At 50.7% G+C, this 23741-nt stretch overlaps 3 protein-coding genes across 11 annotated transcripts in view; 2 read left to right on the top strand and 1 right to left on the bottom strand.

The window, feature by feature from the left end:
- Positions 1-254: 254 nt before the first annotated feature.
- On the bottom strand, positions 255-13815 carry ZMYND12 (zinc finger MYND-type containing 12). The gene is made up of 10 exons (XM_037380053.1): positions 13781-13815; positions 13453-13594; positions 13217-13308; positions 11545-11686; positions 6811-6982; positions 5660-5829; positions 4182-4304; positions 3192-3312; positions 2076-2221; positions 255-392 (listed from the first exon to the last, which is right to left on the bottom strand). Exons 1-10 carry the CDS (start codon positions 13813-13815, stop codon positions 273-275), a joined length of 1263 nt encoding a protein of 420 aa, XP_037235950.1. The 3' UTR covers positions 255-272.
- Positions 13394-17645, top strand: PPCS (phosphopantothenoylcysteine synthetase). Its single transcript, XM_037380380.1, has 3 exons — positions 13394-13883; positions 14847-14950; positions 16266-17645. The coding sequence occupies exons 2-3, from the start codon at positions 14858-14860 to the stop codon at positions 16587-16589; spliced, it is 417 nt and encodes a 138-aa protein (XP_037236277.1). The 5' UTR covers positions 13394-13883; positions 14847-14857; the 3' UTR covers positions 16590-17645.
- Positions 17646-18532: 887 nt separating this feature from the next.
- CCDC30 (coiled-coil domain containing 30) overlaps positions 18533-23741 on the top strand; it is a 37821-nt gene continuing 32612 nt past the window's right edge. For 8 of the 9 annotated variants that reach the window (XR_005103190.1, XM_037380340.1, XM_037380345.1 and 5 more), the window contains exons 1-2: positions 19381-19659; positions 20048-20168. Coding sequence is in view for 7 of the 9 variants with exons in the window: in XM_037380340.1 (XP_037236237.1) it covers positions 19405-19659; positions 20048-20168 (376 nt within the window). In the remaining 2 variants the exon portion in view is untranslated. Of the gene's footprint in view, positions 19029-19380; positions 19660-20047; positions 20169-23741 lie in introns of those variants that run through there. The other variant, XM_037380344.1, reaches the window with a different exon arrangement.

The following is a 23741-nucleotide window of genomic DNA, read 5'->3' as shown; positions in this document are numbered from 1 at the left end:
ATTAGATAACGATTTACGCGTCACGTGTCGGTTGTGCTTTTGGTTTCTCACCCTCGCACTATTTTCCCGTAACAGGTGACTGAGGTTGAGCAGGGCAGGAAAATTAACTTGTACCAAAGTGTTTCATTTTCAAAGACTCATTGAGGCAGAAAGGGACACATCTGGAAAGCTGGCAGCAGCGGGAAGGACCCACACGGCTTGTCACACCTTTGGTTTTCAGCACTCCAGAGAGAGAACCCAGCCAAACACCTGCCTCTGGTGGAGAGAGCTCTTTATTTTGCGCAGGGAAGCTTGGCGTTAATCAACTTTAACAAATGACCGATAGTTTCTAGAGACTCATGTTGGGGCAGTTGTTTCACCAGGTCAAAGGCTTTCACCCCCACCTCACGAGCCTGGAAGGAAACGGAAAAGACAAAATAATCGTCAGGAATTTGCCTTTTCTCAAGCGGCAGTTGAAATGCCTGCAGAGGCTGACTGGAACCGTGGCGCTGGAGCCGATCAGGATCCGGCCTCTCAGCCACCCGTTCCAGAGGGTGACCTGGGCAAGCTGCTTTACAGGAGAGAGAAAAGCTGCCAACAGGTATCATATTTAGGATCCAGCGGTGCAGACAGAAGAGATTACGAACCCCAGCCCCCTGTGCTGGAGATCATTACCTCCCATCTAATACAGCAGCTTGTCTGAACGTTCCCAAAGCTATTTCAGGAAAAAAAAAAACCAAACAACCCAGCTGTATTGACTCAGTTTGAACTAAATCCCTCATTTCCCTCGGTAGCTTTTCCAGGGATTAGACATTGTCACAATTACAAAGCTTTGCCTTTTTTTCCTAATTTGAATTTGTTTCTTTGTGTCTTCCAAACACTGACTCACATCATTACGTCTCTCTCCAACACAATGAAGAGACCATTAATAATCTCTATTTTCACCCTCCAAAACACGGGCAGAAGAGACTCAGGATTTTAAGTCCCTTGCCCAGACAAAGAGACCTGATTTCCAGTGCTCAGCATTTCCTCAAAATCAATTATTGTTAAGGCAGAGAACTGGGCGCTCTGAAGTTAGGAGTCGCATCTGAAACTTTTAGCCATCAAAATACAGGGGTGCAAATTCAAAACCGAATTACAGGGTCCAACAGAGTGAACCTGCGTTAACACTGTGGTAATTAGAGGGAGTTTGGCTCAAGGAGAGCCACGTGCAAGGCCAGCGTCTTCTCTCACCCAACCTGATGCCTAAATGCAGCTCGTGACAGGCAGCTGCTCCGCCAGGATGTCCCAGGTAAAGGACGAACCCAGAAAACATGGATGACTATAGGATCCACTGTGGATTGTAGAGGAATTGTAGAGGAATGAAGGCAGGTTAATTAACATTGATAATATACAGCTGTGGGCTGGCTTCAGGGGCGGTGGGTTGGCTGACGTGGGTAAGGTGCCGCTGTGGCTGGTTCCTGCTAAGTAGTTAAATAGCTCTGAGGGGCATGGAGGAGGACCTCTGGATGGAGAGAGGCCTGGGAGAAGCAGCGGGAGGAGAGAGTGCCCTGGATGGAGGAGAGACAAGGCGAAGCCCTAGGAGAGGAAGAGGGTCTGGATGAGGAAAGGCTGGCTGGAAGAGGATCCCAAGGAAAGAAGAATCTGGACTTGCAGCAGAGGCAAGAAGCAGTGTGGACTGGCCTGAAGAGGATGAAGAAACAGCATGGACAGTAGATGAACTTCTGAAACCTTGGGGGAAATCGGTGGCTGTGCCAGGAAAAGGTGTGGGAACTGCTTATTGAAGTTAACCTGGGATGGAGTGGTAAAAGCCTCGCTGCAGCTGGTGAGTTTTGATAGTGCTGTGACAGTGGATGGCCTGGCAGAGACCAAAATGGACGCGGTGAGGTTTGTCAGCCTCGGCAGAGTGCAGATCGCAAACTGCCTTCACACAGAGCTGCTAAGGCAGCTTTATCTGTGGTCATCCAGTGCTGCAAGGCTGTTGTGGGCTCAGGAGAGGTGCTGGGGGAACAGAAGCAACTGGCTTCGTGAGCTGGGGTGAGCACAGAGGCAGAGTTAGGCAGCTCTCCTGGAGCCTTCTGCCAGACAAAACTTACCTTTGACAAATCCAGGGTCAGGTAATAAAGCATGGCGAGGGCATGCAGAACTCTGGCGGTTTCCCCAGGCTGTTGCTTTGGTGCCTGCTCCCTGCTAGCTAACACGGCGCTCAGCACTCGGGTTGCTTCTGCTTGCTGGGCTTCGGCTGCATCGAGAATAAAACAATCTCGTTGGATGCATGCAAGATAATATATTCAAAGCTGTCCAATTATCTCTTCTAGACATCAAAGCATTTCTACTACAAGCATCAACGCGGTATCCCAGCTCCATGCAAATTCCATACCCATTAACAGGTATCTTTTCATCCAGTCGGTAATTGTGTTGATTAGCCTTTCGTAAGGATGTGGAGTCATAACAGCTGCATGAAAAGAGCAACTTTCATACTCCTGTCATAACCGAAGATGGTATCGCGTGGCCCTGTCTTGGTGTGGTTCCTACGGCAGCAACTACCAACGGAGACAACGCTGGGTAATGGGATTTGCTGGAATGTTTCTCTTTGACAATATTTTGATTAGTATAGATGGTGGAAAGAAGACAAGGACCAGAGTCTAGTCTGACTTCAGCGGAGCACAGGGTAGTACCACGTGCAATAGCATGTTTCCTAACCCTTTATGTCCTAGTGAGAGATTCCCCAGCTTCTCCCCTGAGAGTATTCTCCTGATTAATGCATCCAATTATCAGTACGTGCTATCCCACTGTGTCCTACCACTTCAGAAGATTAAGCTGTGAACCTGCCTAAGCAAGATGACATCTCACTTTCACATAATTAAATGGAGACAAAGGAGCTGCAGAGAAATAAGTATGTCGAAGTGGAATTGAATCTTGAAAGGCCAAATCCTGCACTGTTCAAGTAGCTGCCACGGGTGCTGTGAAAAGGAGCACGGAAACAAAAAGGGCAAAGCTGTGCTTCCACTCAAACACCCTTATTCCTAAAGCAGCCTTGTTTCATCCAGCGCAAGCTGCTGAGCATCAACCCCAGGAACACCTGTGATTCCGACTAAATTTGGTCTACAAAAATGCCACGCAAAACCCAACATGGTAAACATGAACCATAGGATATACAGATTCTTTAAAATCCCATCTTCTGAGTGGCTCTGCGCAAGAGTGGTGCTTACTCATCAGGTCTTCGCTGACTTCCTTCTCCTCGGCGAACGGAGACATTTCCAGCCGTGAGCTGAGACTTTGTTCTTGCGCTTGAACTGCCTTCACAAGAAAAGCATGCCAGATGTCAGTTACCTATCAGGAAGCAAATGAATTATTTCACTTGCATGAATCCATGGTATTTAGCAACTAGTTGTTCCATGAACACTGTGTCCTGCAATGCCCGTCCCTCCTGCGATAACTGGAGTGCCTGCTGGTCACTGAGCTGGCTGCTGCTGGGCTGGATGGCTCACGGAGAGATCTGACTGCTCTTCTCCCGCTGGCAGCCTTAGCTGGAAGCTCACTTCTCCAGCCAGCTATTAATTTTTTATCAAACTTGAACAAATCTAACTAAATCGTTAAACAAAAGCAGTTTGCAAGGGGAACAGAGGCAAATTGCGCAGCAGCCAAAGCCTTGTTTCCACAGAAAATCAGGCTAAAGAAAGAAAAGCTCATTTTTTTTTTTGTTAGTTCTTAGAGTGCTTAGATAATTGTTCCTTCCCTTGCTTTATCCTTCCATTCTGACAATCTTTTATCAGTGTGACTTTTCCTTGATTCTCACTGTAAATTTTACATGGCTCGTTTGTATCCCACTGCTGTATGTACCAGCCACTCTTCCCTGGCTACGGAAAATCCTTGGTGATCCTCTCTGCTTGTGGGACTCTTTAACCCCTGGCACGGGGTGTTTGGTAACAAAGCTATTTCTTAACAAGGTTTGGCTGCCCAAATTGAAGACAGCTTGAATAATGATTTTGAACCTAGCACAGGAATAATGTCTCCTGGTTTTAACTCTGAGAAATACATAAGTATGAAAATGGTTTCCCAGATTGATCCAAAAAGGCAACGTCAACACTTTATATGGTTGCCATTATATTAAAGGCAATCAGAAACAGGAAAAACATCAGAAAGGGCACAGGAAAAATAAGTGAGAAATAGATAGGAGGGTGACCTTCGAGTTTACCAACCTTAGCATACAGTAAGTTTGCTATGTCCGTTTTGTTCTGCTGAAAGAAAACATTGGCCATGTGGAAATAACCTCCAGAGGTCTCAATAGATTTTAGTCCAAATGTAGAACTAGCAAGGTAAATCTGAAATCAGTATGAAAAATGAAAAAATGACAAGACTTTAACATTCATGTCAAACCTGGGAAACTTTTCATTATGGATTAATAATGATAACACAAGCATTCAGGTTTTTTCTGTGTAATGAAAAAGTTAGTGATACCTGTTTCTGACTGTCAAATGTGGTACTCAAAAAGCTGTATTTTTATGTGAAGGAATTTACGGGTTTATGCAAAGGAACACAGTGCCCCCAAACTCTCTGCTCCCTGGGGCAGAGGAACCTTATCACCCCACTGAAGCATGGGGCAGATTTCCCACATCTCGTCCTCACTCTGCGAACACCTCCCGCCTCCAAACGCGCAACCTGCTGCTGCTTTCCAGCTCCGCGGTGCCAGTTTCTCCCCCCGAAGCCCCGGCCGGAGCCAGGGAGTGGGAAGGCAGTGGTGCATTCCAGCTATTCTGAGCTGGCGTGTGACTCTCAGCAGATCTGACACGCAGCCAGGGTTCAGGCAGGTCTTGGGCTGCTCTGACGTAGACCAGCGACTCGCTAAGAGCAGAAAATTATTACCTGATGCCCTTTCAGGCACCTGATTGAGGACACCTAAACACACAATGGCACAGCGGGGAACCTCCCTGAAGTTTTACAGACTGAACAAAGCCAGGGTTGTATAGCCTACAACAGAAACCATTGAATTCTTCCCAACCATATGTCATCCTTTACACCCACACAAAGCTACTATCAAATTCAACAGTAGCGGGTATACATCACTCTGCACTAGATAAATTTAGTCCACACGGGACATAAATAGGATGTTGCAGAGTTCATCTGCCTTTGGAGGATCAAATGACAGGCAAAGCATCCTCAGGAAACAGCTGGCAACCACCACTTCCAATGTGACAACCTGCTCTTGGGGCTGAAAAGGCTTGAGTCGGGGAAAAGGCCATTGAACCAGGCGTTTAAATCATTAAATAAGGCATTTGTTAAATAACAGTTGACAGAGAGCTGCCGTCTAACAGAAAAGTAGTGAGGAAAATGATGGCCCAAGTATAAAGTCACTTCCCCACCTGTTGAATAAAAGGCAACTGTACCGGTTTGGGGTTGGCACATCTGTTCATCTCAGTACGAGGCTGACAGGTAAATTTATAAGCAGATGTACTAAAGACAAGGTATGTGGCACTTCATGGGAGTAAGGATCCCTGGTAAAATGCTTTGGCTAACACGTGGATACGCGGGTATCTTAGATCTAGACAGCTCAGGTGTTTGTAACGTGTCGTTCAGTACCTAAACCCAGAATGACCAATCTGCTGGGGTTTTCATATCGATGTGGAAGTGTTAGAGTGGGAAGAAAAATTGAAGCCTTTCTGTATTTGAGTTGGCTTACATCGTTTGCCAGGTGATACAAAGCCTGTTCAAAGTCTCCTTCAGCAGCGCAGAAAAGCCCCAGACTACGATGCAGTTTACACTGAAGAGCAACGCTGCAGTCTGGAGTTCTGAGGACAATCCACTGGGCTTGGGAGAGATACTTAGATGCCTGTGGAAGACGGCCAACACCTGAAATGACACGTAGGATTAAGCAAGATAAAGAGCACTTTTTGGATGGGAGAAATTTAGAGAATACTGCCTGCTAGCCCTCTGCAGTAGTTTGATATAAAGACCTAGTTTGTGGATTCCCCGCTTCTCTCCCGAGCGCTCCGTAGCCGAGCAGGTGTTCAAAATCTGATTTACGGACAGGCTGAGTGTCTACAGCTACAAGAGAAACCAGAAACTGTGTAATGCATTCAGCATCTCTGAAACACGTGCTCAAAACAGGTTAGCTACAGGCAGCCACTAATGACTCATTTATTATCACACTAGAATTACTCATGGGATTTTTCCCCCCCCCCCTTCTCTCGCCACACCATTTAAGACAATCCTTGAGAGAGCTCAATTCTGCTGGCTGAGCGTTGCATGTACTCCCGTAATGGCAACGATTTACAGTGATTTCTCAGTCCTTTACATCTCCAGCTGAAGGGAGCAGCTCTCCATGCACACCGAGCCCTAATTTGACATTCTTTATAAAGCATACAGTCAATGAGAAAAAGCTCCGCTCCAGGCACAGCGTGCTTTTGTGAATGAACTCGGGCATGCCTCTGATGCAACGGCCTCCGAAATGTTTGCTGGTTCCCTGAGATAAGAGCACAACCAACCACCCTCAGGAATTTAATGCTTTTGAGAGTCAGATGAAGCCACAGAGGTGAAGAACAGCTTTTCATATTGCTCCTCCTGTGGGAATTGGGACCGAGGGAGAAAACATTTCATTGATCTCTCATCACCCACGAGTGATTCTTTTTCCCCAGACTCACACAGTAAAGGGGTGTGTGTGTGACTTCTGAAATCTCTCTGAAATGCCCTTGAGACAGGGCAGGGTAGAGGCATGGCACAATGCTGAAATGCAGAGCTGCTCCTTCCCTGATAAATGGTAAAAGGAAACCAGAAACCTGACCCAGGGGAGGTCTTGCCCTTGCCAACGTTACTTATTTAGACAATACTTACCAGCGGAGGCCTCAGCCAAGAGGAGATAAGCAGGCACTAGTTGCACGGAATTTGAGCCGTACGCTTCGGTAGCGAAGCGCAGTGCATGTAAAGCTGCAGGTATCGCTTCTTTATGCTTCCCATCCAAAACAAACTCCTGGGCTGTGCTGGATGCGACATCAATGATGTATTTCTGCAGGGAAACACAGTAATGAGACAGACTGAACAAAGCGTAAGGTGAAATAAAACGCATGGTCTCTTTTTACATTCAAGTTAGAAAACTATAAAACAGTGATTGCAATGTTGTTTGTGTCTGTAATTAACGGGTGGAAATTAGAGCTGTCATGTTAGAGCCTGGCTTTCGCTCCTACTTCTAGCAGGAACAGCTCTGGACATCCTCTTAGGTCATGTGGTGTCTTATGAGACGAAGAATCCTTTATGCCTACGAAAAAGGGCTAATAAGGCTGCAGCAATAAAAGCTGTGAAGCACAGAAAATGATCATCACAAGACCATAGAAAAGATTAGACAAAGGGGCTACGGTAGGGTTTTGCTGACGGTAATAACAGTGACTCATAGCAGGCAGCGGAGCATATGGTTTGGCAAACTGGTGCCAGCATGGCACAGCTCCAGCTCTGGGAGACGCTGTCTGGAAGTGAGGAGAGAGCTCCTCACATGGTGCTGCAGCTTCCTCCCACCCTCTCCTGGCCAGTTTTGGGCCTCATATTTTTAGGCACGGAGTCTGGAAACCAGGTCAAAATCAGAACACCCGAACGCACGGCGTGACGCTTCTGTACAGCCAGCGCCTGCGCCGGATTCGGTGGCCAGGCAGCTTCTGCAGCATTTCTGTTTGGTGTCAGGATCCCTAATGTTTCCCATGCGAAGCGTCGCTCCCTGCCTTTTCGCTGCTCCTAGCAGGCCACACCACCTTTGGTCTTTTCACCCTTTGCAGCATCTGATTATCCACCAGCTCTGTAAATGTATCGTTTGAATGCCCGTTAGGAGCTCTGAGGCAACTGGAGATGCTGCGTGAGGTGTTGAGGGATGCCAGCGAAAAAAGAGCCAGGATGCTTATTTATCTCTTTGCTTGCAGCCTAATGGTTGCCAACTCCCAACAATTCTGCGTCGGCTTTTCACACAAGGGAAAGCTGTCTGGAAAGAAATCCCGTTGCTGGCGTGCCTAGCAGTGCTGCCATGGGAAGTCAGCGAGGCGCTCGCTCTTTTGCTAGAAGGCACGGGCAGGCCTGTGCAGTGAGCGCCGGCAGAAAATACCGTTTCACCTCTTTATTGCCTGCTGGTTTCCAGCTGTGGCTGAGGAGAGGGCAGAAAAAAACAAATTCCAGTGTTTTTGGTGGCCAGGTGTTGGCATTTTGCTGAGGTTAAGTGCTCAGAGAGAGGTAGGCCATGGGTGAAGGAACAGCTCAGGGATAGGAGCCTCAAGGACTTGCCTTGCGAGTGTTTCCTGGGGATCCTGGCAGAGATAAAGGGACATCCTTTCTGGATCAATGAGAGCTTCAGAGAACACACCTCAGAGTGATAGCTCCCTGCTAGAGCAAGGAGAACTAAGAGCTAGAAAACATAGCGCCCACCCCCCTCTCTACTCCTGAGCTACCACATCTAGAGCGAAAAAGGCATGCATCAAACCCAAACCGTGCTGGGGGAGCAGTGTCCAGGAGAAGGTCAGCACACGCTCAGGGCAAGGAGCAATAAAAGCAGTTATTTATCAGGCAGCTTTTTCTGTCCATGCTGCTCTGTCTCTGTTGCAACCGGCACCAGATTTGGTGCGTGGGTATCAAGCAGATTGTCATCTGGGGAGGTGCTGGAGATCAAGATAATTCATTTTTTACTCCTTGTCAATAGGATCATCGCTACTTCCCCCGATATAAGCTATCTCAAAACATCTGCAGTGAGGACAAGCTAAGGGTTAGGCTCTCGCACAGCTCCCAGGAGGAGAAGCAAGGGCAGGAGACAACAGAAGCCCTGCAGCACCGAATATTTAAGACTGCGCAGTTACAAGCCTCGAGGGGATTGTTAGCTTTGGCCCTGCGCTGTTTTTCATCTTGCCAGTAGCCCCACGCCCCCAGACCTGCACGCTTTGGGCTTTTTCATGTGTGTTGCAATTACAGAGGTTTCTCTGAAGATGCCCCCACGCAGTTTTCCCCCAGTTGGGGCTTGAGGCAGCTGAGGACCCCAGCTCTGCTCCAGGTGGGAGCAGGGGGTTGGGAACATGGTTGGGGTTCGATGCCACGTTCGTTTACTCAGTTGCAGGCACCAAAACCGATGGTGGCCTTGATTAAATGACGATTTAAAGAGGAAGGCAGGCTCCTCGTCAGTTTGAGTTGAAACCTGCAGTCGGACCGATGCTGGAGGACTGCTGTAGCTGGCTGAGGCATGGATCTTTTCCCATACCCAGGGGCTGCGGTAAGCTGACATCACGCAGGCAGGTGAGGCTATTCTACAAACAGAAACTTGGAGTTTTGTCAGCTTGGAGGTGCTGTCTGCAGGCAAGCCCCCGGCTACGTTGACAAAAGCAGATTTCTATCAACAAAGCTTTGGAGTGCAGACGAGGTATGAAACTCATAACCTCCTGGCTCTCAGCTTCACGCACCTTCCCTTAAGCCATGGGGCATTTTGACGTGCACAAGCTTTCCCATGTCCTGACTGAGGCTCGAGCTGTGTGTTTTCTAAACAAACACCGTGCAGGAGTTTGTGAAGTACAGCAAAAACGTTCAAAAAATAACAAAGCTATGGGCAGACTTCGAGAAGGTGGTTTTTTTCTCAGATCCTCATGAGACTACATAGCTTTCCCCTGAGCTGCAAAGACCTTTTTTTTTACAGCATTTCTGTTGTCTCCACGACTAGAAATGTGATAAAGCCAGCAAGCCAGGGCATTAAATAATCTCAGCCTCTCCATACCGCTCTTCCAATGCTGGTCAGACAGTCCAGGCCCAGCGCTGTCCACCATGTAGCCGGCTGTACAGAAAAGCAGGCTTCATTTGTGGGCTAGCAGCTGCGGTCTCACTGTGAAAGCGAACGGGTAACCAACACGACGTGTCAACTTCTTCACTCCTTTCTTAGGAAAGAAGGAAGACAAAGTGTCCCAGCACACATTGTTCCCAGAACCTCTATTTAAATAATCAGGAGGCAAAGGTCAAAGAACAAATGTAACAGGGTTGTTAAAGATCCTATAAAAAAATCTCTACTTGGAAAAAAAAAGAATCGGAATCTGCTCTCTGTGACTTAGCCCATGAAGTCATTCCAAGCCTTGGCTCAAGCTGCAGATCTGCAGTTGCCGTCTGCTAACCTAGGTGTGCCCTCCAATCAAGAGGAGTGACTCGCCCGTCTTCCTGCTCTCCTTCCCTGGAACCTAATGAAAGCAAATGATTAGTTTACAGCTAATCAAGGAGTACTTCCTTGGTCTAGGGGTCACGTGGACTTTTGTAATGTATATAGCACAATTTTAGCTGCTATAGATTCAAAGAGGTAATAATAGATGCTTTCACCATCGCTGTTCAATATTAGGTGAAGTTTCTTGGAAAAGCTTTAAGCAGTTAAGGATGCAAAACCCCTGCCATCACCCTCAGTAAAACCAATTTTAACTTTCTTTGGAGACTTTATAAAAGACCAACTCAAACGTAAAGTGGAGCAAAGGAGCTTTTACATTTTTCCTGATGCTTCTGGGACATACTGTTCTAACACTCCTTCTTTGGACTTTGGTCAACAATTTTGTCTGTGATTTTCAAACAGATGAGATTTTCAAAACCAGGTTGCCAGTGCCCAGTTCCTACAGTCTAAAGGAATCTGCTGCCTAAAGCCTCCCACAAGCTTTCACCAAGCAGGACTTTTGCCTACGCCAGTTCCACCCCTTTTAGATTTTCTCTTTCTGGATGCTCCCAAGAAAGACCACAGCAACAAGCCAGTCACCAAAGCACTAGCACCTGGCCCAGAAACAACCTTAAAAATAATGTGTGATGTACAATCCAGAAGATTAATGATGTTCTCAGTGGCACTGCTTGATTGTTACGAGCTCGCTTGCAGCTGTCCTGTTGTTCTATTATTCTGTGATTAGGAGTTACGCAACGTAGAACGATGATTTATTTTTATGGGCAAGATTTTAAGTAGCAGATGCATTTGGGTGGGTTATTTTATTTTATCAACATTGTGGAAAAGCAGATCCTGCCACCCCATAAACAAAAAACCAACAACAACAACAAAAAAAAGCTGAAAACCACTTGGGCTGGAAAGGAGCTGCACATCTGCACCACTCACGAGGCCAAAAAGCAGAGATAAAAAGACTACTTTGTGGGAAAGGGTGTTTAAAGTTGGCCAGGTAAACAAAGGGAGGGGACGTTATTTCTTTGCCCCCCTGCTTTCAGAAAGGGGAATCCCTCTCATCAGTGAAGGATGAGGACAGCCCATAAGAAGCAAATACTCAGATGGATCCCAGACTAACCAGGGAGGTGGACTAATTGCCTGACAAGGCGGGAGATCCAGGATTGTCGCAGCCTGAGGAAGCTCAGGACTTCAAGTAAGGACCGCAAAAAAGGCAAGAGGCTCATAGAATCAGAGAGAGGATGCTCCCACTACCCTTATCACAGAGTTTTTGTTTAAAACGAACCTTAAAGCTCTGCAACTAAATAACAATCAACCAACAAGGTGCCCTCCCAACACTGTGTACATCAAAACATAGGAGGAAGAGATTGAGTTAAATTTCACTGGCAGCACTTTGAAGTGGTCCTTGTTTTTCTTGTACGTACCTGCCTCTTCACCAGCTGTTCCATGCCATGTTTTCTTTCTTTTTCAGAAAGGAGACAAGGGAGGGATGTACGGATTGGAATCAGCAGCTGGCATATTCGCTCATGGATACTAACCCAGTCAGCTTTTTGATGGTCTACATCACTAAGGAAGTAAGGGAAGAACGATATTTTTGTTTACTTGGAAGCAATGTAAGGAAAGATTATTGCCTATTGTGTGATCTGGACTTTCACTGCAGACTAAGTCAGCAGCCTTAGTCTGCTCACAGAGTATTAATACACACACTTGATATTCCCAAGTGGGAACACAGCGCTGGTCCTGCTCGGTCACCATGATTCTGTATGTTAAAACTTTATTTAAATCGCTCAAAGAACTCTTGCTACAGTTAGCTTGGAGCAAATGCCTGGCTTTCAGTACTGCAGTGCACAAAAAAAAAACCAAAACAAAGCCAAACAAACCCCACGTCACTGTGAAACCAATGAAACAGACAGCTAACATGTGACCTCAGCGAGGACCCTGTGTAAGTGAAGATATTTTTGCAGACACCTAGAAAGCTCGCTGCACTGCTCTCTCTTTGATGCAGGCACTGTTGGAAGCAAGGAGGAATGCTCCAGCTCCTGCTACCCTGCCTGCTGAGCTTTGTCCTGGGCCTTCCCCCAGGCTCCATCCTGGGCCTCACCTCTGCCTGCTGAGCTTTGCTTCAGGCCCCATCCCTGCTACTTGGGCTTCATCCCTGCATCCTAAGCCTTGTCCTGGGGCTTGTCCCTGTGTCCGGAGCCTCATCCTGGGGCTAGTCCTTGCCTCTTGCCCTGTCCCTTGTGTCCCAGGGTTTGTACCTATCTCTCAGCCCTTGCCCTGTCCCCTAGGTCTGCCACTGGCTCCTGGGTGTCACTCTGAGCCTGTTCCTGCCTCCTGAGCCTTCTCCCCATGCTCTGAACCTTATCCTGGGCCTCCTCTGTGTCCTGAGCTTTGCCATGGGGCTAGTCTGTGCCTCCTGCTCTGCCCCAAGCCTGTTCCTGCCTCCTGGGCCTCACCCTGGGCCTTCTCCCCATGCCCTGAGCCTTGTCCTGTGCCTTATCCCTCTGCCCTGAGCCTCATCCTGGGCCTTCTCTGGGCATCCATCCTGAGCTTTGCTGTGGGGCTAGTCCCTGCCTCTTGCACTGTCCCAGACCTGTTCCTGCCTCCTGGGCCTCACCCTGGGCTTTCTCCCCAAGCTCTGAGCCTGATCCAGGGCCTTCTCTGTGTGCCCTGAGCCTCATCAAGGTCCTTCTCTGTGTGCCTTGAGCCTTGTCCTGGGCTCTCCCTGCCTCTTGCTCTGCCCTGGGCCTGTTCCTGCCTTCTGGGCCTCATCCTGGGCTTTCTCCCTATGCCCTGAGCCTCATTGTGGGCATTCTCTGTGTATGCTGAGCTTTGCCGGGGGGCTAGCCTCTGCCTCTCGCCCTGTCCCAGGCCTATTCCTGTCTCCCGGGCCTTCTCCCTGTGCTCTGAGCCTTATTCTGGGCTTTCTCCCTGCCTCTTTCTCTGTCCCGGGGCTGTTCCTGCCTCCTGGGCTTCACCCTGGGCTTTCTCCCTAAGCTCTGAGCCTCATCCCGGGCCTTCTCTGTGTACCCCGGGCTTTGCCGCGGGGCTAGCCCCTGCCCCGCTCCGCGGGCCCCGCCGCCGGCGGGCTCTCACCAGTAGTGCGTGAGGCGGCAGCGGGGGCAGCGGAGCCGCGCAGCCGCCCCGCACAGCTCGCAACGCCCCGGCCCCTCCAGCGCCGCTCGGCAGCCGCGTTACCAAGGCGACGCTTCCGGCAGGGCGCGGGCCGAGCACTTCCGGCGGAAGGGGCGGGGCGGGGCGGGCATGGCGGCGGCGGCGGCGGCGGGCGCGGAGGAAGCGGCGGCAGCGGCGGCGGAGGGGCGCGTGCGGGCCTGGGCGGCGGGGCAGGCGGCGCGCGGGCGGCGCGTGGCGCTGGTGACGTCGGGCGGCACGCAGGTGCCGCTGGAGGCGCGCGCCGTCCGCTTCCTGGAGAACTTCAGCAGCGGGAGGCGCGGGGCCGCCTCGGCCGAGCGGCTGGTACGGGCCGGTTACGGCGTCTGCTTCCTGCACCGGGCCCGCTCCGCCTTCCCCTGGGCCAGGGCGCTGCCCCCGCCCGGGCCCGCCCTGCTCGACGCCCTCCGCCTCACCCCTGGGCCGCCGCCCGGCGTGGCCGCTGACCCCGCCGCCCTGCCCGCCTTGCTGCCCGCCCTCCGCGATTACCGCCGCGCTACCGAGGCGGGGGCGCTGCTCGCCATCGAGTTCACCGGGCTGGGCGAGTACCTGGCGCTGCTGCGAGCCGCCGCCCGCGCCCTGGCGCCCTTCGGTACGGGCAGGGCCCCGGCGGGAGGGGGCGAGTGGCCCCGGGGCGTGTGTGTGGCCCCGGTGTGAGGGGAGGTGGGGGGGGTGTCGCCGCTGTGAGGGGACAAGGGGCCTCGGGCGGGGATAGGTGTCCCCGGTGTGAGGAGGAACGGGGGTCCCCGGTGGAGGGGGCTGTGTCCCCCCGACGTGAGGGGACGAGGATCCCCGGGGGCGTCTGTGTCCCGTCCGCGGCGTGAGAGGAGGGGCCCGGGGGTAGGTGGGTGGGTGTCCCCAGTGTGAGGGGACGAGGAGGCCAGGCGGGTCTGTGTGTGTGTTCCCCCCGCAGTGTGAGGGGACAAGGGGGCCCGGGGGGTCTCTGTGTGTGTGTGTGTCCCCTCCCCCAGTGTGAGGGGACGAGGAGGCCCGGGGGGGTATGTGTGTGTTCCCCCCTCACACTGTGAGGGGACAAGGGGGCCCGGGGGGTCTCTGTATGTGTGTGTGTTCCCTCCCCCAGTGTGAGGGGATGAGGGGGGCTTGGGGGTCTGTGTGTGTGTGTCCCAGTGTGAGGGGACGAGGGGGCCTGGGGGTGTGTGTGTCGTACCCCACCCCCCACCCCCCCAGTGTGAGGGGATGAGGGGGCCCAAGAGGTGGGTGTCACTGGTGTGAGGGGACAGGGGGGCCCGGGGGTGGTGTCCCTGGGGCGCAGGGGGCCTGTGGGGGCTGCAGCACCCTGCCATGGCAGTCTGCATGAGGCTCAGTGGGTGACAGTGTGTCTGAGGGGACCCTGGTGTGGGGGGTCAGCGCTGCCCTGCTCAGGACAGTGCCAGTAGGCAGTGGGGGGTCTCCCCGGGGGGGGACCTGGGCTCCCCTCCTTGGTGTTGGGGCACACTGGCAGTCCCACTGACTCTGCTCCGTCGCAGGGGTGGGGGGGGCCAGGCTGTCGGAAGGCGCCAGTAGCAGTGGGTGACTGTGGTTGTATTTCTCATAGGCTCCAGCGTCATGTTTTACCTGGCTGCTGCCGTGTCGGATTTCTACATCCCGGCCTCGGAGATGCCCGAGCACAAGATCCAGTCCTCCGAGGGGCCCCTGCAGGTGAGGCCTGCCCCCCCCTCCCCCTGCCTTGCCTGTCCCAGCATCCTGCCAGGGGCGCAGCTGCCAGGGGTCTGACTGTGAATAAGACCTGGGAAAGGTTGTAAAGCGATGGCTCGCTGGCCAAAAAAGCAGGAGTTTGCAGTGGGAATGGGAGGGTGAATTTTGACGGAGACAGAATCCTGTGGAAACGGTGGAATTGCATTGTTTTATTCTTCTCTTGCACCAAGGGGCAAGGATGAGAGGATGAGGCAGGATTGGTCCTGCTCTAGTTTGATTGACATTTATTTTTAGAATGGTATGAAGAGGGTAACTGGCAGACTTAAGCACCAAAAGTGAGTGGTGTAGCATCTTATCTGCAGACAGGAGAAAGCAGCCGAGTTCATCGCTGCTTTATCTTTGAGAAACAGCAGTATTACAGTTTGGTTTCTGGTATGGCATGTGCTTATAGCCTGCCTGCGAGATTGCCTTCTATTTTCCTAGCCTTTTGCTTTGGAGCTGCTGTGCTTACAGCACGGAGGTGGGCACATGGCGCGTCACAGGTAGCTGAAGCGCTCTTAGGAACGGCTGCTGGAGTATTTGTGTTGCTTTCTCCCGGCTCGCGCCGATGACAGTCCAAAGCTGTAGCACGTGCCTGGTGCCCAGGTGCCTTTCACCTATGGGAGCAGGTGGATTTCTGAGCTCCGTATATAGCAAATACCAAATTTATTTAACTTAATTAGCTTCTAACAAGTCACTGGGCTTAGTTTTTTGTTGTTAGCGTAGGGAAGATAAGGCAAAACCTGATTCCCAGTGACGGACCCAGAGGTTAGGAAGCTGGAGAACAAGGGCATCTACTTTCCCCCCCTCGCCATGCTTTGGCATATTTATGCATCATGTGCCTTAATGAATTGAGAGAAAGAAGGGTTAAAATTTGGTAGGCTGCCTGGATTTTGGAGAACTGAAAACTTGGACCTCTGCAGATATAATTCTATTTTTTTTATGTCTTCCTCTGCTTATGTTTATATTCCCAGAGTGGGTTTTAGCTCTTAAATAACAAAATGTTTATGCAGTTACTGTGGGCCTGCTTCATCACTTAAGAATGCCCTGCTTACTGTTAATACCACACTGATAATTTAATTTAGTTGTGCGCTGCATGCCAGTGAGATTTTAACCTTGTTTGGTGGGATCTAACCAAATACTGCCTTGGAAACATTTCCAGTGTAAATATGACATGAAGCGAAGCTGGAATTTCCTTCCCCCTCTCCCCCCATCTCTTACTAAAACCCATTATAATGTTTTTACTGAAACTTTTCTCTACTGTCTTTCCCAATTGTAGATCACAATGAAGATGGTGCCAAAAATGCTGTCTCCTCTCGTCAAAGAATGGGCCCCAGAGGCATTTGTTATTTCCTTTAAACTGGAGACCGATCCCTTGATCTTAATTGATAAATCACGGCAGGCTCTGGAGAAATACCGTCACCAGGTGGTGGTAGCAAATATCCTGGAGTCGCGGAGAACCTCTGTTATTATTGTAACCAAAGACTCACAGACTCCGTTATCTCTTTCTGATGAGGAAATAGCACAAGGCATGGAAATAGAGGAAAAGATAGTGAGCTATCTTCAGGGCCAACATACTGCATTTATAGAGAAAAAAGTCTGAGGACCAGCTCTGAATGAAACAAGTGAAATTGTGCTAGAGAGGGAGTGGAACTGGAGCAATTCTCTATCCCAGGTAAATAAAACAATCCTCAGTGGAACACTGTGTGAAAGGCTGCCGTCCAAAACAGTGTAACTTTTCTACAACTTGGTAAAGGTTATTGTTGCTTGCTTTGAAAAAAAAATGCACACAGGTGAAAACATTTCAAAAGATGATATTTATTCTAGTGTCTAAAGGAGGAGAGGATATATTGCCTTATTTCTGTCCCGTGGGCTGGGAGAACCAGGAGGTGGAGAAATGGTATATATGTCTGTATATAAAAGATTTTATTGAATCTGCCTCTTCAAAGTTTCTTTTTGATGTGTTGGATGGATGGAATGGTGCTTTGCCGAAAATAAGACATTCTGGTTTTATGATTGGAGTGGAACAACAGAGCTGGCAATCGTCTGGTATTGAAAGTGGATGGTGAAACAAGTGTGGCTAAAGACGAAGGAGAATGAGGTGGTAACAACTTTGGAGAGCGTCCGTTGCTCAGGGAGAGATCCAGTGGACCTACGTGTCAAGAACTTTGCTCAGAAACAGTTCAAGAAATAGGTACTGTGGCAGTGTCCCTAAAGCAGCTGTTCCGCCAAAGTTTTCCTTCCATCTGGAGTGTTGGTAGATGGCTGGGGAGAGTATAAAGGCAAGCAGACATGTGGCACAGAGCACAAGCGCGTGGCTTGAGGACAAGAAGTTGGAAAAAGGGAGTAGGCAGTGGGGGTGGAGGTGAAGGTGGATGGACTAGCGGTGATCAGCCTTGGGAGAACTGTCTCTTGGCTGTTTGGGTGGAGTTAGAGCTGGGACGTTCCTGGTTTTCTCTAAATCCTGCTTCTATATGATTACCAACTTCTAAGCATACATTCCTCATGCTTGCAAGAAGTGCAGCATGCAACGTGTAAATGCGTGCCATGTGCAAATGTGTGCAATGTGTAAAACCTTAACTGCAGCTCTACTGCTGTCTGTTGTGTGCCTGTTTACATGTTTTCCTTGAAATAAATTCACTGGAAGTCTGTAAAGAAAGATGGTGATGCACAAGAATGCTATTCTCGTGCTTGATGCCTCTCCAGGGGTGGGACTGTGCTCGTATTTAAAGCCACTGAGCATTCAGGAAGGCCGCAGTGCTTTTGTAATGCCACTGATCACCTGAAAATCAGGTGTGCTCATAAAACTGGGAAAAAGGAAGGCAGAAGAGCAAGAAAAGAGCGTGAGGTTGGGCTCAGTGGATTAGGAGGGAGCACTGATTGCTAAAGGACCGCCGATGTGCAGGGAAGGTGCTTAGTGATGGGAGAAACGGTCCGGATTAGTCAGGAGCGCAGAGATCCAGCTAGTAACTGAGCTGGGAGAAGGAACTAACAACTTCTACATGGCCAGGACTGATATTTGCAGAAGGTGGAGAGAGAACCGCAGCACAGACTGTCTGTAGATGTGGGAAGCACCTGTTGGAGACATGCAGATAGGGAAGGAGATGATGGAACAGCCTGCATGTGTGTTGTATGCGCTCGTGAGCTCCAAGAGCTGCCTGTCTTCATCTCCCAGTATGTGACTGGTGTGAACGTTGAGCCCTGCTGATGTAGGGGCTTCCGTAGTCTTTGGAGTCTGTGGAGTGAGCTGGAGTTTGTGGAGTGGGCTGGCAAAGACGGGAATATAAAAACTTGTGTAAATGGAACAGGAGTGTTGGGACGAGGGGAGGGAGAAGTGCAATGAAGGCTCTCTTTGGAGTATTCTGGACTTTCTCTGTAAGCTGGCTGTGCAGGAGAGAAATAATTTAAACGTTTCATGGGGAAGACTTGGGCATTGCCTGTCTTGGGCCCTGCAGGTGCCTCAAAGGGCTGCAGCGCTCCTCTCGGGAGCATGGCTCTGGGCTTCCCTGTGTAACATCTGCCCCTCCTTCTTCAGGGTGGGTGTGAAGTCCAGGTTGGAGAGACTTCCAAAGCTCAGTCTAAGCCGCAGCTATCCCGATCCGGTGTCAGTGACAGTCCTGTTCCGTGCCGGAGGTTGAACCGAGACCTTGAGAGCTCCCATCCCAACACCTCCAGCGCTGGCCGAGTCAGGGCACCAGCCCTTTTCCTTCAGGGATGCTGTTGTGGTACCATAAGTGGGAAGTAGCTCCTGCAGGCCCAGCACCATCGGTATGCCGCTTTCCAAGGATCCCAACCACCACTCAGCCGAAGGTCCTCGCTGCACACTGCCGTGTCCCTCATCTCTTCCTTTCTGGACCATCCCCTGGCACAGTGCTTTCACCTGTTCGGGCAGCTCTGCAGGACAAAGCCTCCTTTACTTTCTCCGGCTTGGTTGCTTCTGGGGAAGCCCTCCATCTCCCACAGCTTCCCATGGCGTTTGGAAGGAAATTGGGAAAACCCGTCAGCCCCTTTTTGCTGGCTCTTGGCACTGGCACAGTGTTCGGTAGGGCCTGGGCTTGTGCCGTGGGCCTGAGGCACTGGCCTGAAGGTTGAGGTGTGGGTGGGGGCAGGGAAGCCCTAAATGCCACCGGTTTCGTGGCCTGGGGGGACACGCATTTATCCCTCCTGCTCCTGTCCCGGTGTGGTGTCCCGGAGGGGCGCTGGCTGCCCCGGCCCGGTGTCCACGTGTCCCGGAGAGGCGCTGGCTGCCCCCCCTCGCCTGGTATCGCTGTGTCCCGGGGGGTGATGGCTGCCCCCCCCCGGCGGTGTCCCCGAGGGGGCGCTGGGTGCTCCCGCCGCGCCGCCAGGGGGCGCGTGTGGCAGCGAGGCGGCGCGCGCCGTTGCCATGGCGCCGGCAGCGGGGCCCGGGCCCGCGCTGCATGGAGCCGTCCGCGGCCCCGCGGGGGGACGGGGGGTGCCCGGGGCCGCCGGGCCGCCGCTCCCCGCTTCTCTGGCTGCCCCCGCAGGCCGAGGGCCCGGTGCCGGCAGAGGCCGTGCGGTGCTGGCTGCGGGCCGAGGGCGCCGACCCTGCCGCCCCGGCCGAGGAGCAGCTGGGCCTGGCCTGGCGGCTGCTGTGGCGGGCCGAAGCGCGGCTGGGCGAGCTGGAGCGGCGGCGGGCCCAGGAGATGAGAGACGTAAGGGGTCACCGTTAGCCCTTGGGTCTGTAGCCCCGGGCTTTTGGGGCCTTTCCCCCTCCTTTTGCAGCAGCAGGTTAACGGGTGTTCGCAGCTGCTGGCCACTTTCCTCGATGCCTGGCAGCATGCGGCCCAGCTCCGCACACTGGGGTGCTGGGAGCACCCAGCGAGCCCAGCATCTCCCACCGAGCCAGGCTCAGAGCCCCTGCATTCCTACCACCGCCCCCTCCCACCCCCCTCACCTTTCCATCACTCCTTAACATCCCCAGATGCCATGAAGACATGGTGTCCTGCAAATCCAGGGGGATGGAGAGCTATTTGCGCCAACAACTTGCTGGCGAGGCCTTGCAAACACACTCCGGGATTGTGATGTTTTCTTTATTTCTAGGTGGAAAGCTATGTGGGTCACGTCCGTCACCTGTCGGAGGAACGGGATGCCATCACCACTGAATATGAAAAAGAAAACGAACATCTCAGGCTTGAGCTGACGCGGCTGCAGCTGCAGCAGGGTAATCCTTTCCCTCCGAAACAGAGATGCCTTGACAGGTAGCGGCATCCAGGTCTTTAGCAGAGCTGCTGAAAGCTTTTTTGAAAGCAGAGCGGCGTTTCTCAGTGAGTTCTGTTAGAGCAGCGTGTGTGGTAAGGTTTGGGAGGTTGGCAGAAGCGTTAATGAAATATTACAACTGATTTGTAATTGCCTTGAAGGGTCTTGTCTGCTTTTACTGCATTTGTTCAGTGGATTGGGCGGTTTCTTGCTTCGTGTGGCTCCGTTGTTGCACTAAGCGTCTTCCAGAGGCTGGTTGAAGAACAGAATTGATGGTGCTGTTTGTTTTCCAACTCTAAATTAGAGACTCCTCAGGTAACGGAATGTTGAACTGTGTTCTGGCTGATGCCAGGGAATTTGCCGTTGGCTTTGGTTTAGTCAAAATCCACATTTTTTAAAACAATTCTGAAGGACAGTGGTATGTTTGTGACAGTGATTCAAAATTTGCCATGTGTGGTTATTTTAGTATAGTTTCGGTTTTTTTAAAACAAATTATTTCACTTACATTTCACTTCAAATAATTTGCTTTCCTCTCAAACCCTGAGGTTGCTTCCAGTAAAAGCAAATATATTTTGCTGGGGTTAGTTCTTGATTTTCTTCCTAGTCTTCTGTTGTGTTTTGAGTGCTGCTAATAGCACACTCTTATCATTAAGTCCTCCTCTCATGGTGCATATTATCCTGGGTCTAAGGTAAAACTGGGAGTGCTAGCACACCTTTAACAGTTTTTTTTCTGTTATGCATACTTTATTTGGGGCAGCAGATACAGGAGTTTTGGGTGATTGATTGCAGTTTTGAGTCTCTGCTCAGCTGTGACCAGCCCGTGGGCTTCAGGGTTTCATCTGGTGGGGTTACTTTTCAAAGATGGGTGTGCTTAAGCACTGCCTGAAAGTCTGTTTCCTCAGGGCATGTAAAGCCATCATTTAGTGTTGAAAATGCTGACATGCCAGGGTTTAAACTACTCATGAGCCTTCGGGAGCATCACTGTGGCAGAAAACTTTATTACTGGGTCTTGTATCTTCCCCACAAGGTGGCAGACGAATGACAAAAACATCCCGAAAGCTGGTTTTGCATTTATTTCCTGGCAGCGGCTCTGCTTCTTTGGACTTTTTCCATTTTTTTAGGGACTCTTGTGGCTATTGAGCAATGATTAACGCTTAAATGGCAACAGATCCATGTCCGTGGATCTCAGTGTATCCTGTCCATGGTGGGTGGCTGTATGTAATCAAGTTGTTACTAGGCTGCCACCCCCGAGGGGTTTTTGTGGTTCAGCGGTGCTTTGGTGTCGTACAGTGTTTCTGTGCAGCTTTGTGGAGGAGTTTGTTTTGGGATATTACTGTCAGACTTTGGTTTTGAAGACTTGCAGTTGCCATACCGATGGCATTAGCTGCGGTCCTGCGGTATGCATTGATAATTTAGTGATCTGGGCAGCGGGTGAAGCCCTGCCTTCCACCAGGCTGTCCTCTGCAGGGAGGGATGCCACCCCTGATGTGTTCTGGGATGCTTGTAAGATAGTTTTCTTGAGGGACTGACCTTTTGCTTCACAGGTCAGCCTGTTCACACAAAAAAACAAGCAATGCCACTGCCCATCTCTGGCACAGAGTGTATGGCTATGCTTGTACTTCAGCTGCTGCACTTTCTCAAAGACTTCTGTCGGGCCTTTGCCATCTCTGGGTCTTTAACGTGGCTCTGCTGCAGGGTTCAGTGCTGCGTTGCTGTGTCTGTTCCCTGGGCCTCTGCTTTTCATCAGAGTGTGTACACACCAGCGTAGAGATGCCTCCTGTAGGAGCAGGGCAGGCTGAAGGAGGTCTTAAACCACAAGTTGATTGTCCTCTGGGTCTTGCTGCCCCTCATTTTTGCAGGGCAGCTGGCTGTCTTTAGCAGGGCCACGTTGATACTGCAGATCATGCTGGAAACAGGACTGGAGAAGGGTTTTGTGGAAAGGCATACCCCAGTCTGCTGGGATTGCTGAACAAAAATGTGGGCAGGGCAAGAAGAGAGGATGGTGGTAGGGAGCTTTTGGGGGGCTGAGGACGATAACAAGTTCAGATGGGAAAGGGCAGTTAAAGACAGAGGCTGGTTCAAGGCTGTGGTACAAAGGAGGGGCCTGGCCTGCGGATGGTGAGGTGCGGGTGGATGGGATCTGTCCTGATCTGGCTTGTAGTGACAGTTGGGAATCCTGGCTTTGGGGAGCTGAGAGATTGGGAAGGGAAGGGGCAAAGGCTCGGGGAAATGCGGGAGATCACTCGAGTGGGCTCTCAGGATTGAGCGCACACCCTTTTTCAAAAGCAGCCAAATGGATCAGAAGCTCTGCTTGGTCTGAGGATCGCTGGGAGCAATTTGATCTGTTAAAAGCTGTTTCTGATGATAAAAAGTAAGTTTCTGTTTACATGTTTACTTCTTGCCTGGAAAGAGCTCGAAGGGTTACTGCAGAGAGCAGATGCTGCTGGTTTTATGTTGGGCTATTGATCTGAGCTTTACCTCATTTGGTACCTCTGCCCAGAGTGAAATTTTTCCTTTCCTCGAGGCAGTTCGTAATCTGTTTCCAATGATTCTTGTCAAATATGCCTCAGTGTTTTTGGAGGGCAGATCAATAACTCATGGGCTGCATTACATTTGTTTTTCAGAAAGGCTTTTGGTAATGGCAGTAAACCACAATGCTGTTGGGGGCTTGCCCGGGTTTCTTTAAAAAGTGAGACAAAAAGAACAAATAGTCGTGGCCTGAGCTTGGTTATTGTAATGGCTGTACTGCTTAAACGTACCCAGCATGGATGAGAGGATGCAACTTCTGTGGTGGGTGTGAGGATACTGGTGAATTGCTTATTTCTGAGAAACTTCCTGGGGTGAGAACCTTTGCAAATGTAAAACTCGAAGCGAGTGCAGAGGAGGTGCAGGAGATAACTGCAAGCGGGAACACATCAGTGCATTGGTATAACGTTGCTTCTATGAGGTGTTTGCTTTCTCAAGTGGGACGTCTTGGATGTGGTAGAGGGAAGGTGTTTGAGATATTTCTAAGGAATTAGTGGGCTTTTACAAGCAGGTAATCGGTGCTGTGTATGGCAGAATCCCTTCATCCTCACAAATATTTTTTCTTCTTCAGCCTGTGGAAAGTTTCTAGGTCCTGTTACCACAAGCTATACTGCTTAATAATGTTTTGCAGGTTGGCTGTGAGGGAAACATTTGCAAGTGAAACTGTCTGTGCAGGAGCCAGCCCTATGAGTTCAGACATGCTTGTCCTGTTTCTGGCTATAAAGCAGAGCAGCTTTCAGCCTATTTTAGATGGGATGTGGCAAAACCATGGGAGGAAACTGCAAGGCTGGTTGAAGGCAAGGGAGAGGGTTCAGTTTAATATGAGCTGTAGGCTCCTCATAATGCATATGGAGCAAGTGACCAGCTATTTTTAAAGTGCAAAATGCAATACTTTGCTCCATTTCATGCGGGAAGGATGCAAACCAGCCACGTTTGACCTCTTCATTGAACGAGCTGTAATTTATAACCACAGGGGAAGGCGAATGGGAAACCGCAGGGTGTTTTCCATCCA

This window comes from Falco rusticolus, chromosome 3 (genome assembly GCF_015220075.1).
Source record: "Falco rusticolus isolate bFalRus1 chromosome 3, bFalRus1.pri, whole genome shotgun sequence".
Lineage (NCBI taxonomy): Eukaryota > Metazoa > Chordata > Aves > Falconiformes > Falconidae > Falco > Falco rusticolus.
Note: the sequence above shows the minus strand (reverse complement) of the source record. Positions and strands in the feature narration are given on the sequence as shown.

Excerpts from the sequence above, each read along its gene's own strand:
- ZMYND12 (XM_037380053.1), bottom strand. The coding sequence starts at position 13,815 with ATGGCGAGCAGCGCCCCCGCCTCGGTAGCGCGGCG. Across the intron at positions 5,830-6,810 it reads CTTGGCTGAGGCCTCCGCTG|GTGTTGGCCGTCTTCCACAG; the intron begins GTAAGTATTGTC and ends GTGTCATTTCAG. Across the intron at positions 393-2,075 it reads TGACCCTGGATTTGTCAAAG|GCTCGTGAGGTGGGGGTGAA; the intron begins GTAAGTTTTGTC and ends GTTTCCTTCCAG.
- PPCS (XM_037380380.1), top strand. The coding sequence starts at position 14,858 with ATGTTTTACCTGGCTGCTGCCGTGTCGGATTTCTACATCCCGGCCTCG. Across the intron at positions 14,951-16,265 it reads CCTCCGAGGGGCCCCTGCAG|ATCACAATGAAGATGGTGCC; the intron begins GTGAGGCCTGCC and ends TCCCAATTGTAG.